The following is a 12768-nucleotide window of genomic DNA, read 5'->3' as shown; positions in this document are numbered from 1 at the left end:
AAAAGGGCTTTGCAAAACTTCTTGGAAATTACTTCTTGGAGACAAAAAAGATTGCTTCTTCAGTTTGGCAGTGCCTGTGTTGTTTATTTTCTTGACATATTTTTGTGCATACAGCTTTTTCAAGTGTGCACATGAACCTTCCTCTGCTTTGTAAATGGCAGTTACAAGTGAGGGAATTAAGAATAAGGTAATACTATTATTAGAATAATAGTAATTGTATAGTATAGTATAGTATAGTAATAGTATAGTATAGTATAGTAAGAGCAGCATGTGAAATAACAAAAGCTCGTTTTATTGGTTAGGGTGCTTAAAATTGGTCATTTGATTGCACTGCTAATTGACTTAAATTTATATTTTAGCAATGAATCTAAGGCATAGTAAAGAGAACAGATTGTAATTCCAACTTTTAAGGCTAGATTCTGTATACTTTGCTTAGAAAGAAGTGTATATTGAAATGGAGAACTGCTTACTTATCATTATGTGCAATTAACAGGTTTACCTCTGGTTGCCTTCATGTGTGCAGTCAGTTTCTTTTCAACCAGAAACTGACAATCGATCTAACTTTTCCAGTGATAAGGCATTTCATATATTCAAGAAGCAAAGGTAAGAACTCTTCGTTTCCCTTCATGGAATGCTGCAATAATAATAAACATAATTTAAAAGTAATTTAAGCATTGTTTTAATTGCTAAATTTGAAATTATGGACACCTTGTTTACAAGAGAATCACTTCCAAATCCATATTCTCGGTTCATTTGAATATTTTGTTGTTTAATAATAGTAGACAAAACTGTAATTACAAAACAAGAATACTTGTACTACTCCTCCGTCTCTCCTTCTTCCATATGCCTGTTGCCACAGCAGCTCCTGCGTTTCATCATTACACTATGAGGCCATCTTTGAAAAAGGTTGCAAAAGGTGCTTAGGCAGCAGTCCCCAACCTTTGTGGCTTGGTGGCTTGACTGGGGAAGGGAAAGAGGAACTGGGCTGTGATAGCGATGGGCTGCTGCATGCGTGTGTGCACATGCACAGCTTCACTCATGCAAGACAGAAGTAAAGACTTTGGGGGCCCGTTTCACACTCCTTCAGGCTTCTCCGTGCTAAAAGCTTTTGCGAAGGAATGGAAAGCCTGAAGCAGCATGAGATCACTTCCCTGAAGCCTTTCATCCAAGCTTTTGGCACGGAGAAGAAAAGCCTTTGGGGGCATAGTCTCACACTCCTTCAGATTCACTGAGACTGCCCGATGCTCCAAAAGCAAATCGGGTCTCCTGCTCCTCCTACTCAGCTTCTGCCTGCTCCTCCTACTCAGCCTCTGCTCTCATTGCTCTGCTTTTGGAGCATCGGGAGCATGCAAGAAAGAAGAGAAAGCTTTGGGGTGCAAGTGGAGCTGCATGCATATACCGGCCCGCCTCTTGCGTCGCCAGGTTCCAATTAGGGTATGTCCCGGTAGTTGCTCATTGCCTGGGAGTTGGGGACCCCTGTGCTTTGGGGTGATAGTGTTTACTGATCCAGCAAGTTGACTCTTCTTGGTCCAGCCAGATCCAGTATTGACAAAATCCCTAATTGAACCCTACTCTTGGTAGGGACACAATGGCTCAGTGGTTAAGACGTGGAGCTTGTCAATTGGAAGGTCGGCAGTTCAGTGGTTCGAATCCCTAGCGCTGCGTAACAGAGTGAGCTTCCGTTAACTTGTTCCAGCTTCTGCCAATCTAGCAGTTTGAAAGCATGTAAAAATGCAAGTAGAAAAATAGGAGCCACTTTTGTGGGAAGGTAACAGCGTTCCATGCGCCTTTGGCATTTTGTCATGCCAGCTACATGATTACGGAGACGTCTTCGGACAGCGCTGGCTCTTTGGCTTTGAAATGGAGATGAGCACCTCCTCCTAGAGTCGGGAACGACTAGCACATATGTGCGAGGGGAACCTTTACCCTTAAACCTCTTGGTATACACAACCCAAGTTGGTTTCCTCTTCTATAAGAAAATTGTGAATGATTTCCATTTTAGTTTGGCATTAAAAAGGAAAAAAAAAACCTGCATTTTTCCTAGAGATAAAACAAGATCCGAGAACTGACATTCAATAGTTATTCAACACTTAATTTCCCCTTTTGTATAACAGATTAAGAAATATGACATCGTTTATTCCCAACTACTAAGGTAATTGCTGCCTATGGCTCAGTAAATCCTACTCTTCTCCCATAGGCTGAAAAAAACATAAGAGATAATTAACAAGAAAATCAAGTAATTGAAAAGGATGTATTCCTTTGAAAATCTCTCAGCCTAGAATCATAACAGGATAGCAGCCAAGAATTCCCACTACAGTATCAACCCCAAACAGATTGAAAGGAAGAGTATTTTAATTTGATGTGCTGCTCCTAATATTTAAGTGAGTTACCAGATCTATTTTAGCAGTACATTAAAGCAATATCTTGGCTTTCTGCACAGCTTCTACTTCCTACGGTTTCAGTCTCTCCAGGATGCAAGCTGCTTTCATAGTTGCTCCCCTGCTGCTTTCGGATCCCATCATGCCAAACCCACCAACTAGATCACAAACATATGACTTTTATCCTTATGCCTTCCCAAAAGGGACCTTCTGAAGATGTAGCCACCTTTGGTTTTACCCCTCTGAGGTTGCTGACACTCCTTTTAACCAAACATAAACACCTCCCTCTCCGAGGGGCAGCCAATAGATGGATGCTAAATATTTCCAAGGCAGGACTTTTCCTCATTTGCTTCAGGGTTAGCAATCAACAAGAAAAGCACAATTGCAAAGCAGGGATTCAAATTTTAGAAAAAGCAGAGCTGGTTGGGGAATTCTGGGAGTTGAAATCCACAAGTCTCAAAGTTGCCAAGTTTGGACACCCCTGGAATAGGGGATGATCTGCTGTTAAAAAAATAGCTTTGTCCTGTTGGAATCCAACTGTCACCTAGATGCATCCTCTTACAGATGCAGGCTAGGCATAACAGTGAAGACCGCTTAAAGTAAGTATTTGAGGATACTGAAGCACATCACCTAATGCTTGTTACTGGTTTCACAAACTGTAGATTTAAGGAAAAGATTTCGTAGTAATTAAACTTGAAAGTTATGTGTCATTTATGACCAGATTTTCCCTCTCATTTTTAATCATTTTTAAATTAATTAATTTAAATTAACCATTTTTAAAAATAATACTTTAATTTGAGTAATGTTACCAGTGCTCTTCCATACATTTTACTGAATTGCAATAATTGATGCTAATTACAAAAGAAAATCCCCTCTGAAAGAAAAGAAGATAGTAATCTTTCTATAAGAATGTAATTGTTTACTTTTTTGATAGTCATAAGTTTTATAGAAAACTTAATTTTCTGTAAATAATTTTCTTTAATTCTTCAAAATACTCAATTTTTCTTCCTTCAATGACCTTTATTTTTTATTTATAAGATTTTTACCCATTTTTAATATCAAAACAATCCTCTTCTTATTTAATTACCTGATTATCCTTCATCGTTTATTTACTTATTGTTCAATTTGTCTATGCCACAATCTCATATTTGTATTGTATATTGATATGCTAACCTTGTTGTTTTAGTTTATTAATTTTGCATCAAAAAATCTGATGCCTTCAAGTTATCATTATTTTTATACATTAAAACCAGTGATACAGTGGGGCAAAAAAGTATTTAGTCAGCCACCAATTGTGCAAGTTCTCCCACTTAAAAAGATGAGAGAGGCCTGTAATTGGCATCATAGGTAGACCTCAACTATGAGAGACAAAATGTAAAAAAAAACCCCAAACAATCACATTGGCTGATTTGGAAAGAATTTATTTGCAAATTATGGTGGAAAATAAGTATTTGGTCAATATCAAAAGTTCATCTCAATACTTTGCTATATATCCTTTGTTGGCAATGACAGAGGTCAAACATTTCCTGTAAGTCCTCACAAGGTTGGCACACACTGTTGCTGGTATGTTGGCCCATTCCTCCACACAGATCTCCTCTAGAGCAGTGATGTTTTGGGGCTGTCGCTGGGCAACATGGACTTTCAACTCCCTCCAAAGGTTTTCTATGGGGTTGAGATCTGAAGACTGGCTAGGCCACTCCAGGACCTTGAAATGCTTCTTACAAAGCCACTCCTTTGTTGCCCGGGCAGTATGTTTGGGATCATTGTCATGTTGAAAGACCCAGCCATGTTTCATCTTCAATGCTCTTGCTGATGGAAGGAGGTTTGCACTCAAAATCTCACGATACATGGCCCCATTCATTCTGTCCTGTACACAGATCAGTCGTCCTGGTCCCTTTGCAGAGAAACCCAAGGTATGATGTTGCCACCCCCATGCTTCACAGTAGGCATAGTGTTCTTTGGATGCAACTCAGCATTCTCTCTCCTCCAAACACGACGAGTTGTGTTTCTACTAAACAGTTCTATTTTGGTTTCATCTGACCATATGACATTCTCCCAATCCTCTTCTGGATCATCCAAATGCTCTCTAGCAAACTTCAGACAGGCCTGGACATGTACTGCCTTAAGCAAGGGGACACGTCTGGCACTGCAGGATCTGAGTCCCTAGTGGCGTAGTGTGTTACTGATGGTAGCCTTTGTTACGTTGGTCCCAGCTCTCTGCAGGTCATTCACTAGGTCCCCCCGTGTGGTCCTGGGATTTTTGCTCACTGTTCTTGTGATCATTTTGACCCCACGGGGTGAGATCTTGCGTGGAGCCCCAGATTGAGGGAGATTATCAGTGGTCTTGTATGTCTTCCATTTTCTAATTATTGCTCCCACAGTTGATTTGTTCACACCAAGCTGCTTGCCTATTGCAGATTCAGTCTTCCCAGCCTGGTGCAAGTCTACAATTTCATTTCTGGTGTCCTTCGACAGCTCTTTAGTCTTCACCATAGTGGAGTTTGGAGTGTGACTGTTTGAGGTTGTGGACAGGTGTCTTTTATACTGATAACAAGTTCAAACAGGTGCCATTGATACAGGTAATGAGTGCAGGACAGAGGAGGCTCTTAAAGAAGAAGGTACAGGTCTGTGAGAGCCAGAAATCTTGCTTTTTTGTAGGTGACCAAATACTTATTTTCCACCATAATTTGCAAATAAATTCTTTCCAAATCAGCCAATGTGATTGATTGGTTTTTTTTTTAACATTTTGTCTCTCATAGTTGAGGTCTACCTATGATGCCAATTACAGGCCTCTCATCTTTTTAAGTGGGAGAACTTGCACAATTGGTGGCTGACTAAATACTTTTTTGCCCCACTGTATCTACTTCTGAAGAAGTCTATATAACATTGTGCCATAAATACATTTGCTAGGTTGTTTAACTTTACGGAGATCCTTGTAGAATACCTATTTAATTTATTTAAATTTTGCAACAAAAATATTATTGTAAGAATTGGTGAAATTCTATTCTAATTGTGGAACTAATATGCAGATAGAATAATATAACAAATCATGATAATTGTATTTTCAGATATTGACACTAATATGTCTACCTTGTTCAATAGAGATATTTTCTATGAATTGCTGCGAGAATGGGAAGATAACTTTGAAAAAACAGGTTGGGATTTTGAGAAATGTCTAGGAGATAGGATCAGGTAAGAGCTTTCAATTCAACAATTGAATCAGGATAATTTACAAAAATAATGACAAGGATAATTAGAAAAGAGTCCTTGTACCTCTTTGTAGCCCAGTAGGTGATAACTAGTGATTATTTTGGAAAGCATTGGAGAATATATGATCTAATAATATCTCAATACCAAGATTTGCAAGAAATCCTTAGGTATATAACAAATTCATATGGTTTCAAATGGTAAGGTCAGAACTTGTAAGAAGCATAGAATCACCCATATTTTTGATAATGACAACAAATGAAATGTAGTCATGTATTTTATTAGAATTTATTAAAGAAGAGATTTAAAAATGCCTCCAAAGAAATCCTGGAACCCAAAGAGAACCAACAGAGGTCCGGGAATCGATTTTCAGAAACAACTTAGTAAATACTCTCTAATTAAAAGGGATTGCATTGGCATATGGACACTAGTGTAATTCAGTCACGGTTAACGCAGAGCAAATAATTGGCTCTTTCTCTTTTCGTGACTTTATTGGACAGAGCGTAAATATGAAAATACATTTAGAAAAATTGTAGGAGGCTTATCAAATCCCTCTTTCCCCCAAAAAAAGTACATTGCAGTGCTTTAGTTTTCCAAACATAACTCTCATGCACTGAGAAAGAGTGATTGAGCTAAGGTCACCAAGTGAGGTTCCTGGATAGAGTGGATTGGGGAGGTGGGAACCAATATGTTATAGTTTCAAATTACTCAAGTTATTTAGAGGTTTGTTATTTTCTTAGTACTTGTAGGGATTCTAAAATAGTAACTCCTGATTTATTTATAACTAGCTGATAACCTGGCATTGCCTGAGTATTTATTTATAGGGGGAAAAGGTTCGGACCAAACATAATTTCTAATGTTGGATTTTCCCCCTTATCAGAGGGAGCCCCCTTGTGGAATACTGTGAAGCCATTACCAAGGCAGCTCTACTGCGCTGTATAGTAGAAGCCATTTTAAGGCACAACAGGCTGTATCTTAACAGAACACCCCCCCCCAAGGGGTGTTAGGGGTGTCTTACCCCCACAATATTTTTTTCCAGAGAGTAAGTCATCTGTGTACCAAGTTTGGTTGAAATTGCTCGAGGTGTTCCAGAGTTATGTTGGAATATACACACACATACACACACACACAGAAAGAAACACAGCCAGATGATAGATAGATAGATGATAGATGATAGATAGATAGATAGATAGATAGATAGATAGATAGATAGATAGATAGATAGATAGATAGATAGATAGATAGATGATAGATAGATAGATAGATAGATAGATAGATGATAGATGGATGGATGGATGGATGGATGGATGGATGGATGGATGGATGGATGGATAGATAGATAGATAGATAGATAGATAGATAGATAGATAGATAGATGATAGATAGATAGATAGATATAGATGATATAGATTTAGATGATATAGATATATAGATAGATAACAGTCACTTGTTTCTTATTTTGCAGAGTTATGATGGCACATCTTTCAGCAGCTTGTAACTATAGTCACTTTGCCCGGCTCTTTCAGAAACAGCTTCTTCAGGTAGGTTTGTGGTTGCATTTTTTTAAACAAATAAATATGTTTTTCTTTGTAATACCAAGATATTTATGATAACTAAACCTGTCGATATTTGTGGGGTCCTTGGTGCTCTCTGTCTCTTATTTATTTCCCCTTCTGTTTTCAAAGATGTGTAAAGGATCAGTTGTTGGAGGCACAAATTGGGGAGATACTCCAGACCAGGATGTCCTTAACATGTTAGGTCCAGATAACCTGAACCGACTGAAGAGGCTGCAAGAGAGATTTCTTGTTCCTCAGAGCATCAGAGGACCTTGCCCCCCTCCTTCTTTCCCAGGATGCCAACAGTTTTTCAGGGACTTCATCCTCAGTGCAGGAAGGTGAGCTCCTTTTGCCACTCACTTAAGCTGGATATTACTAAGTAAAGGCATTTAATAGTTTTGCATTTGGTTCTGACAAGTTTCTTTCTCCCCCACAAGGTTTTTATTTTTTATTACAAATTTTGTCGTTATTTTATAAACAAAGTGTCATCCGGATCTTTTCTTTTACATCCTCTCATATACATAATCCATTTTACATTGTAGTTCTGTTTCCAATTTCAGCCATATTATTCTCTCTCCATATTTTTAATCTTAATCTTATTTTCTTCTTACTACATAAACAATATCACTAATTGCCCCTTCAAAATCAAACCAAATTATCATGTCATATTTCATCTGTTGGTCTATTTTACTATAAGCAACATACATCCTCAAGTTCAGTTTTTACATAGAGAACATTTAACTTACTTAATTATTCACAATTAACAATGTTACTATAATTCCCTTATATCTTAATTAACTACATACCATTAACAATATTAATACAATTCCCTTTAATCTTCTAATATGTCCCTTCTTTCCAGTGGTGGGTTCCGGATCCCATTGAAACTGGTACGGTGCAATGGGGCTGGCGTCCACCACATGAATGCGCACACGCGCACACACGCAGCGTGCACATGCTTACTTACCACCCGCAATGCCTCTGCGACGCTCCAGATGCTTGGTGGAGCATTGTGCAGGCGCTGTACACTCTGTGCATGTGTGCTGAAGCCCCCAAAACCTCAAATACCGGTAAGAAGCGTAGGCGGGCAGGTGGGCCCTCCGGAGCACCATACCGGAACAGTACCTGGTGCTCCTGGCAGGCGTCGGTACGCCTACACCGGGGCGTACTGGTCATAACCCACTACTGCTTCTTTCCCTTCCTCCTCTTCCTCTAATCATTTTCTCTTGATGTCTCAAAGATTCCACTTCTTACTAATTTTCTTCTTTTCTGACTGACAAGTTTCTTAAGTGTGCAACACAAAGCGCTTTGGAGGAATCCCTAAAGGAAATTTGTGAGTTTGTAGAAGTGAGAAAGACAGACTTATAGTTGTTTAAATGCAGACAATTCTCTACTTACAGTTCATTTAGTCACTGTTCAAAGTTACAGTGGCACTGAAAAAAGCGACTTATGACCATTTTTCACACTTATGACTATTACAGCATCTCCGTGGTCACCTGATTTATATTTGGATGCCTGACAACTGGTTGATATTCCTGATGGTTGCAGGGTCCCGGATCATATACCATATTTTTCGGAGGATGAAATGCACCTTTTTCAAAAAAGGCTGAAAATCTGGGTGTGCCTTATGCACTGAATACAGCATTTTTTGCCTCTCGAAACCCTGTCCCCTTCACCAAATGGCCGTGCAGAGCCTCTTAAAAGCTTTTAGAGGGCTCCTGGGGGCTGGGGAGGGCAGAAATGAGGAAAAAATGGCGCATTTTTTCCTCAATCCCCCCCCAGCCCCCAGGAGCACTCTATAAGCTTCCTAAAGGCTACACATGCCCCCCCCTTTTTTTTTACAAAAAACGGACCTTTTTTGCTCGTCCCCCCCCCGGAGCACTCTATAAGCTCCCTAAAGGCTATTCTTGCCTTTTTTGTGGGGGGGGAATGGGCCCGTTTTTGTGAAAAACAGGCTGTTTTGGAGAGGTTTGCAGAGTGCAAAAACTTTTTTTTTTTTATTTTCCTCTTCAAAACCTTGCTGCGTTTTATACTCCAAAATATACGGTAATCATTTTTTGACAAGCAAAGTCAATGGAGAAGCCAGATTCAATTAACAACCGTGTTACTAATTTAACAACTGTGGCGATTCATTTAACAAATGAATCAGGCAAGAAAAGTCATAAAATAGGGCCAAACTCACTTACAAATGTCTCACTTAGCAACACAAATTCTGGGCCCAATTGTGGTCGTAGCTCAAGGACTCCCTGTATATGCATATGTTCAAATCTCACTCCCACTTTGATTTGTTTTTTGAAAGCTACCGATTTAATCAACACCTGGTAGACAGTTTGTGCCTGCAGATACTTGAGCTGGACAGTTTTGCCTTGGTGGAACATGAACCCAATGATGGAGAAGCAATGAGCGAACAGGTAGATCTCATTCACTCGGCTCTATTTGAATACCTTTGTTGAGTCAGTTCTTTCTTTGGCTGTTTGAATGGAGTGCCTGCAATTCTTGTTAAAATAACTAGAATGATGAGTATAATGATCACTGGAATGCCTCAGAATGCCTTGTTTTAATAGAAATGGGCTAAGCCTTTTTTTTTGTGCAAATACAAGTGAATTCTTTGAGTGGAAAAGGAAAACTGAATGTGGACTTTATTTCAGTAGATGTAAGCTATGCATATTTCTGTTGTAAAAGGACAGTTTTCTTCCAGAATACTGCACTTGCCTTGTTCTCTTGAAGACCTCTGACTGAATGCAAAGAACGATCATCTGAATCCAATATATTTTTTAAATTTAAATGATTGGTTGTCACATACTTGCTTTGGCTTATACAGTATGAAGGGTTATCTTGATTGTGAAAAGTATTTTCAGTTGCTGCATCACATATTCAGTTACAGTCTTGTGGCAGAGCTGAGGAAGACCATTATTTGAATCTTGCTTTTGAAATTTTATTAAGGTCAGCCTTAACCAGGCCACATTCTCTCTGTCTACAATTCCCCATCTCCAATAAGAGATATGGTTTTACATGTTGTGTGGAACCCTTAAAATAACTGGCATTTTGGGCGTTGTTACTATCCTCTGCTGGATGACAATTGTAAGAAGTTTCACTGGTTTTTTTTTTCATTTCAGGATGAAAAGAAGCATTTTGCCAATGTTCTTATGAGCCTGCGACTCCTGGCTAAGTTTGTGGGATTCCTTGTCTTTCTGCCCTATCGCACATCAGAGCCAGCAACTGGAGATCTCTTGGAGTCAGCAATCACATTAAGGAATCATGTATGTAATCAGTTGCATTTATCTGCAGGAAGCATATTATAAGAGAGGGAGATTTTTTCCCAGTTCTCCTAACCACTAGCCATTTGATATAGACAATTGGATTGTTTCCAAATGTCTTAAGTTAACTAGTCTTTATGATATTAATACACTTTGCTTTGTTGTTATAGATTAAGGCCCGCTTCTATTAACTCTGCTAGTGTAGGAGATAAACAGGTTGTTCCTTAGGGGAGGGTCAAATGCATCCTCAGTTTGGAGTCACTATGTTCCCTTAAGAGACCTAAGCCCAGCCCACTCTGAATTCCATTTACCCATTTCTAGTGCCAGTTTGGTGTGGCCTTTAGTAGATCAGATTCTTGTAAAAGCAGCACATAATAAACTTTTAGTGCTTTGAACTCACCTCCTGTGCCTGACAGCACCATCAGATAACAAAGATGTGTTAGCTTGGTGGATTGGAAAAGGAATATTATATATTTATTGATAAATACCACCATGTCAAAAGCTAGCACGTCTACAAAATAGCTTCTATTTAACAAGATAACATTCGTCTGGAGATACCTTCTAGCAGCAAACCAAGAATTAATACAAACATAATGACAGAATTATATCCTAGAGCATAATTAGGCAACCTGATGTCCTCCAGATGTTTTGGACTACTTCAAATTATTTTGAAATTTTTTTTGAAGTTCTTTAGCATGGTAAATTACCTATTAAAACCGATTGTTTAGCACTCCATTCCCCCCAAAATCTTCAAAATTCCATGACTTGTTGATCCTTTGTGGTATAATAAAACTTAAGTTGGAATAGTTGGCTTCTGGTTTATGGATAATACTTTCCCAATATGGTATTTCTTTTCTCTCTTTCAAGGCCCATCCTGTGCTGGATATTTTCAAGTTGTTGAGACAGTCCATTCAGAAACGATGCATGGTCCTGACTGTACCCTGGGTGGTTGAATTTCTTTCTCTCATGGATTATATTGCCCCATTTCTTAACTACTATGAGAAAATATTTGCTCTGCTGTTGCAGCTATACAGGTAAAAACATACAAAGCAACACTTTGATGAGATTTGCTGCAAGGAAATAAATTTTTGAAACACAGATTGGTGGCGTCCTGGTAAAACCTTTGTTGTGACTGACAATGGCAACTTCATTATTCACAAAGTATCTTAAGGCTTTATTTTACAAGAGATTTCTCAGGTTGGTGTCCTTCAGACTATGGCTACTTTAGCAAAAGGTAGTAGGAGAAAGTATTGAGGATGTTGTTATACTCCGCACTAAGCTCAACTTGCAATAGTCAATGTAGCATAATATCTGTTTGTAATAATTTCTCCAGCTAGAAATTAGTCCTTTTTTAACAGAACCCTCCCTTAATGTACAATCTCCAGATGGCCAACTTTTAAAATCTAGTTGTGGATTTAATGCTGATGACCTAATAGCCCCAATGTTTTAAGATGTAAGAAAAATTATTTATTTAAAGAATAAAGACATAGGAAAAAGAGGTCAAATTAATACAATTAGGTTTTTTTTTTTGGTTTCTTCTCCTTCTTTTATAGGTACCTGCTACTTTCTGAAGATAAAAAGATGTGCTTCCTGAATAAGCTACTGATCCTCGCAGTTTTAGGATGGCTTTTTCAAGTATGCTACTGGTTGTTTGTTTTTTTGAATTTTTAGAAATGAGAGACCTTTTCCCTTCCATCTTTGTTATTCTGTTCTATTCTCTTCTGTTTTCTAGCATTTTCATGTATTTTTTTAAACATGAAATAGAAATACTAGTGTGAGCCTATGGACGTCTCCTCCCTGGATATTAACTATTCAGGACTTTCCTTCCAGGTGCCAACAATTCCAGAAAACTTGTTCTTTGCCGGTGAAGTGAGATCGGAAGAATTGTCTTTGGAATCTGTGACCACAGTTCAGGACCTGGTAAATTTGTGTATATAAGCACCTAGGCAGCGTGTGTATGTCCAGCAAATACACATTAGCTAATTGGCTAATGTAACTGTCTGCATCATTTCTCACATAGCAGTGATCTGCAGATGAAAGGCATTCTATGGTTTTTATATAAAATTGGAAAATTAATCTGTTACTCCCCCCCCCTTTTTTTATTTCTTAGGATTCTGTGCCTTTGGTTGATCAACAGTTGCTTTATACCTGTTGTCCTTACCTTGGTGAGTCTTTTATTTCAGAGTATATTGTGGAAAAAACAAGATTTGAGAAATTTTTTCTCTTTTTGTGATTGCAAATAATCTCAATAGAAAAGGTTTAATTGCCTGACTAGAAATCATTACTTTCTGAAGCGATACAGGAATGTTATGTTATGTTATGGGATGGTACATTATATTACGTTACGCTACGCTACACTCTGCTAATGCT

At 38.4% G+C, this 12768-nt stretch overlaps 1 protein-coding gene across 1 annotated transcript in view; it reads left to right on the top strand.

The window, feature by feature from the left end:
* The window catches only part of CDAN1 (codanin 1), a 40298-nt gene that overhangs the window by 12929 nt on the left and 14601 nt on the right, over window positions 1-12768 (top strand). Inside the window, exons 8-17 of the mRNA XM_081967658.1 lie at window positions 494-603; window positions 5481-5570; window positions 7051-7126; window positions 7271-7479; window positions 9441-9552; window positions 10258-10401; window positions 11266-11432; window positions 11952-12033; window positions 12229-12318; window positions 12509-12563. Of these exons, the coding sequence (XP_081823784.1) occupies window positions 494-603; window positions 5481-5570; window positions 7051-7126; window positions 7271-7479; window positions 9441-9552; window positions 10258-10401; window positions 11266-11432; window positions 11952-12033; window positions 12229-12318; window positions 12509-12563 (1135 nt within the window). The remainder of the gene's footprint in view (window positions 1-493; window positions 604-5480; window positions 5571-7050; window positions 7127-7270; window positions 7480-9440; window positions 9553-10257; window positions 10402-11265; window positions 11433-11951; window positions 12034-12228; window positions 12319-12508; window positions 12564-12768) is intronic.

Source organism: Natrix helvetica, assembly GCF_964273705.1.
Source record: "Natrix helvetica genome assembly, chromosome: 1".
Taxonomy (NCBI): Eukaryota; Metazoa; Chordata; class Lepidosauria; order Squamata; family Natricidae; genus Natrix; species Natrix helvetica.
Note: the sequence above shows the minus strand (reverse complement) of the source record. Positions and strands in the feature narration are given on the sequence as shown.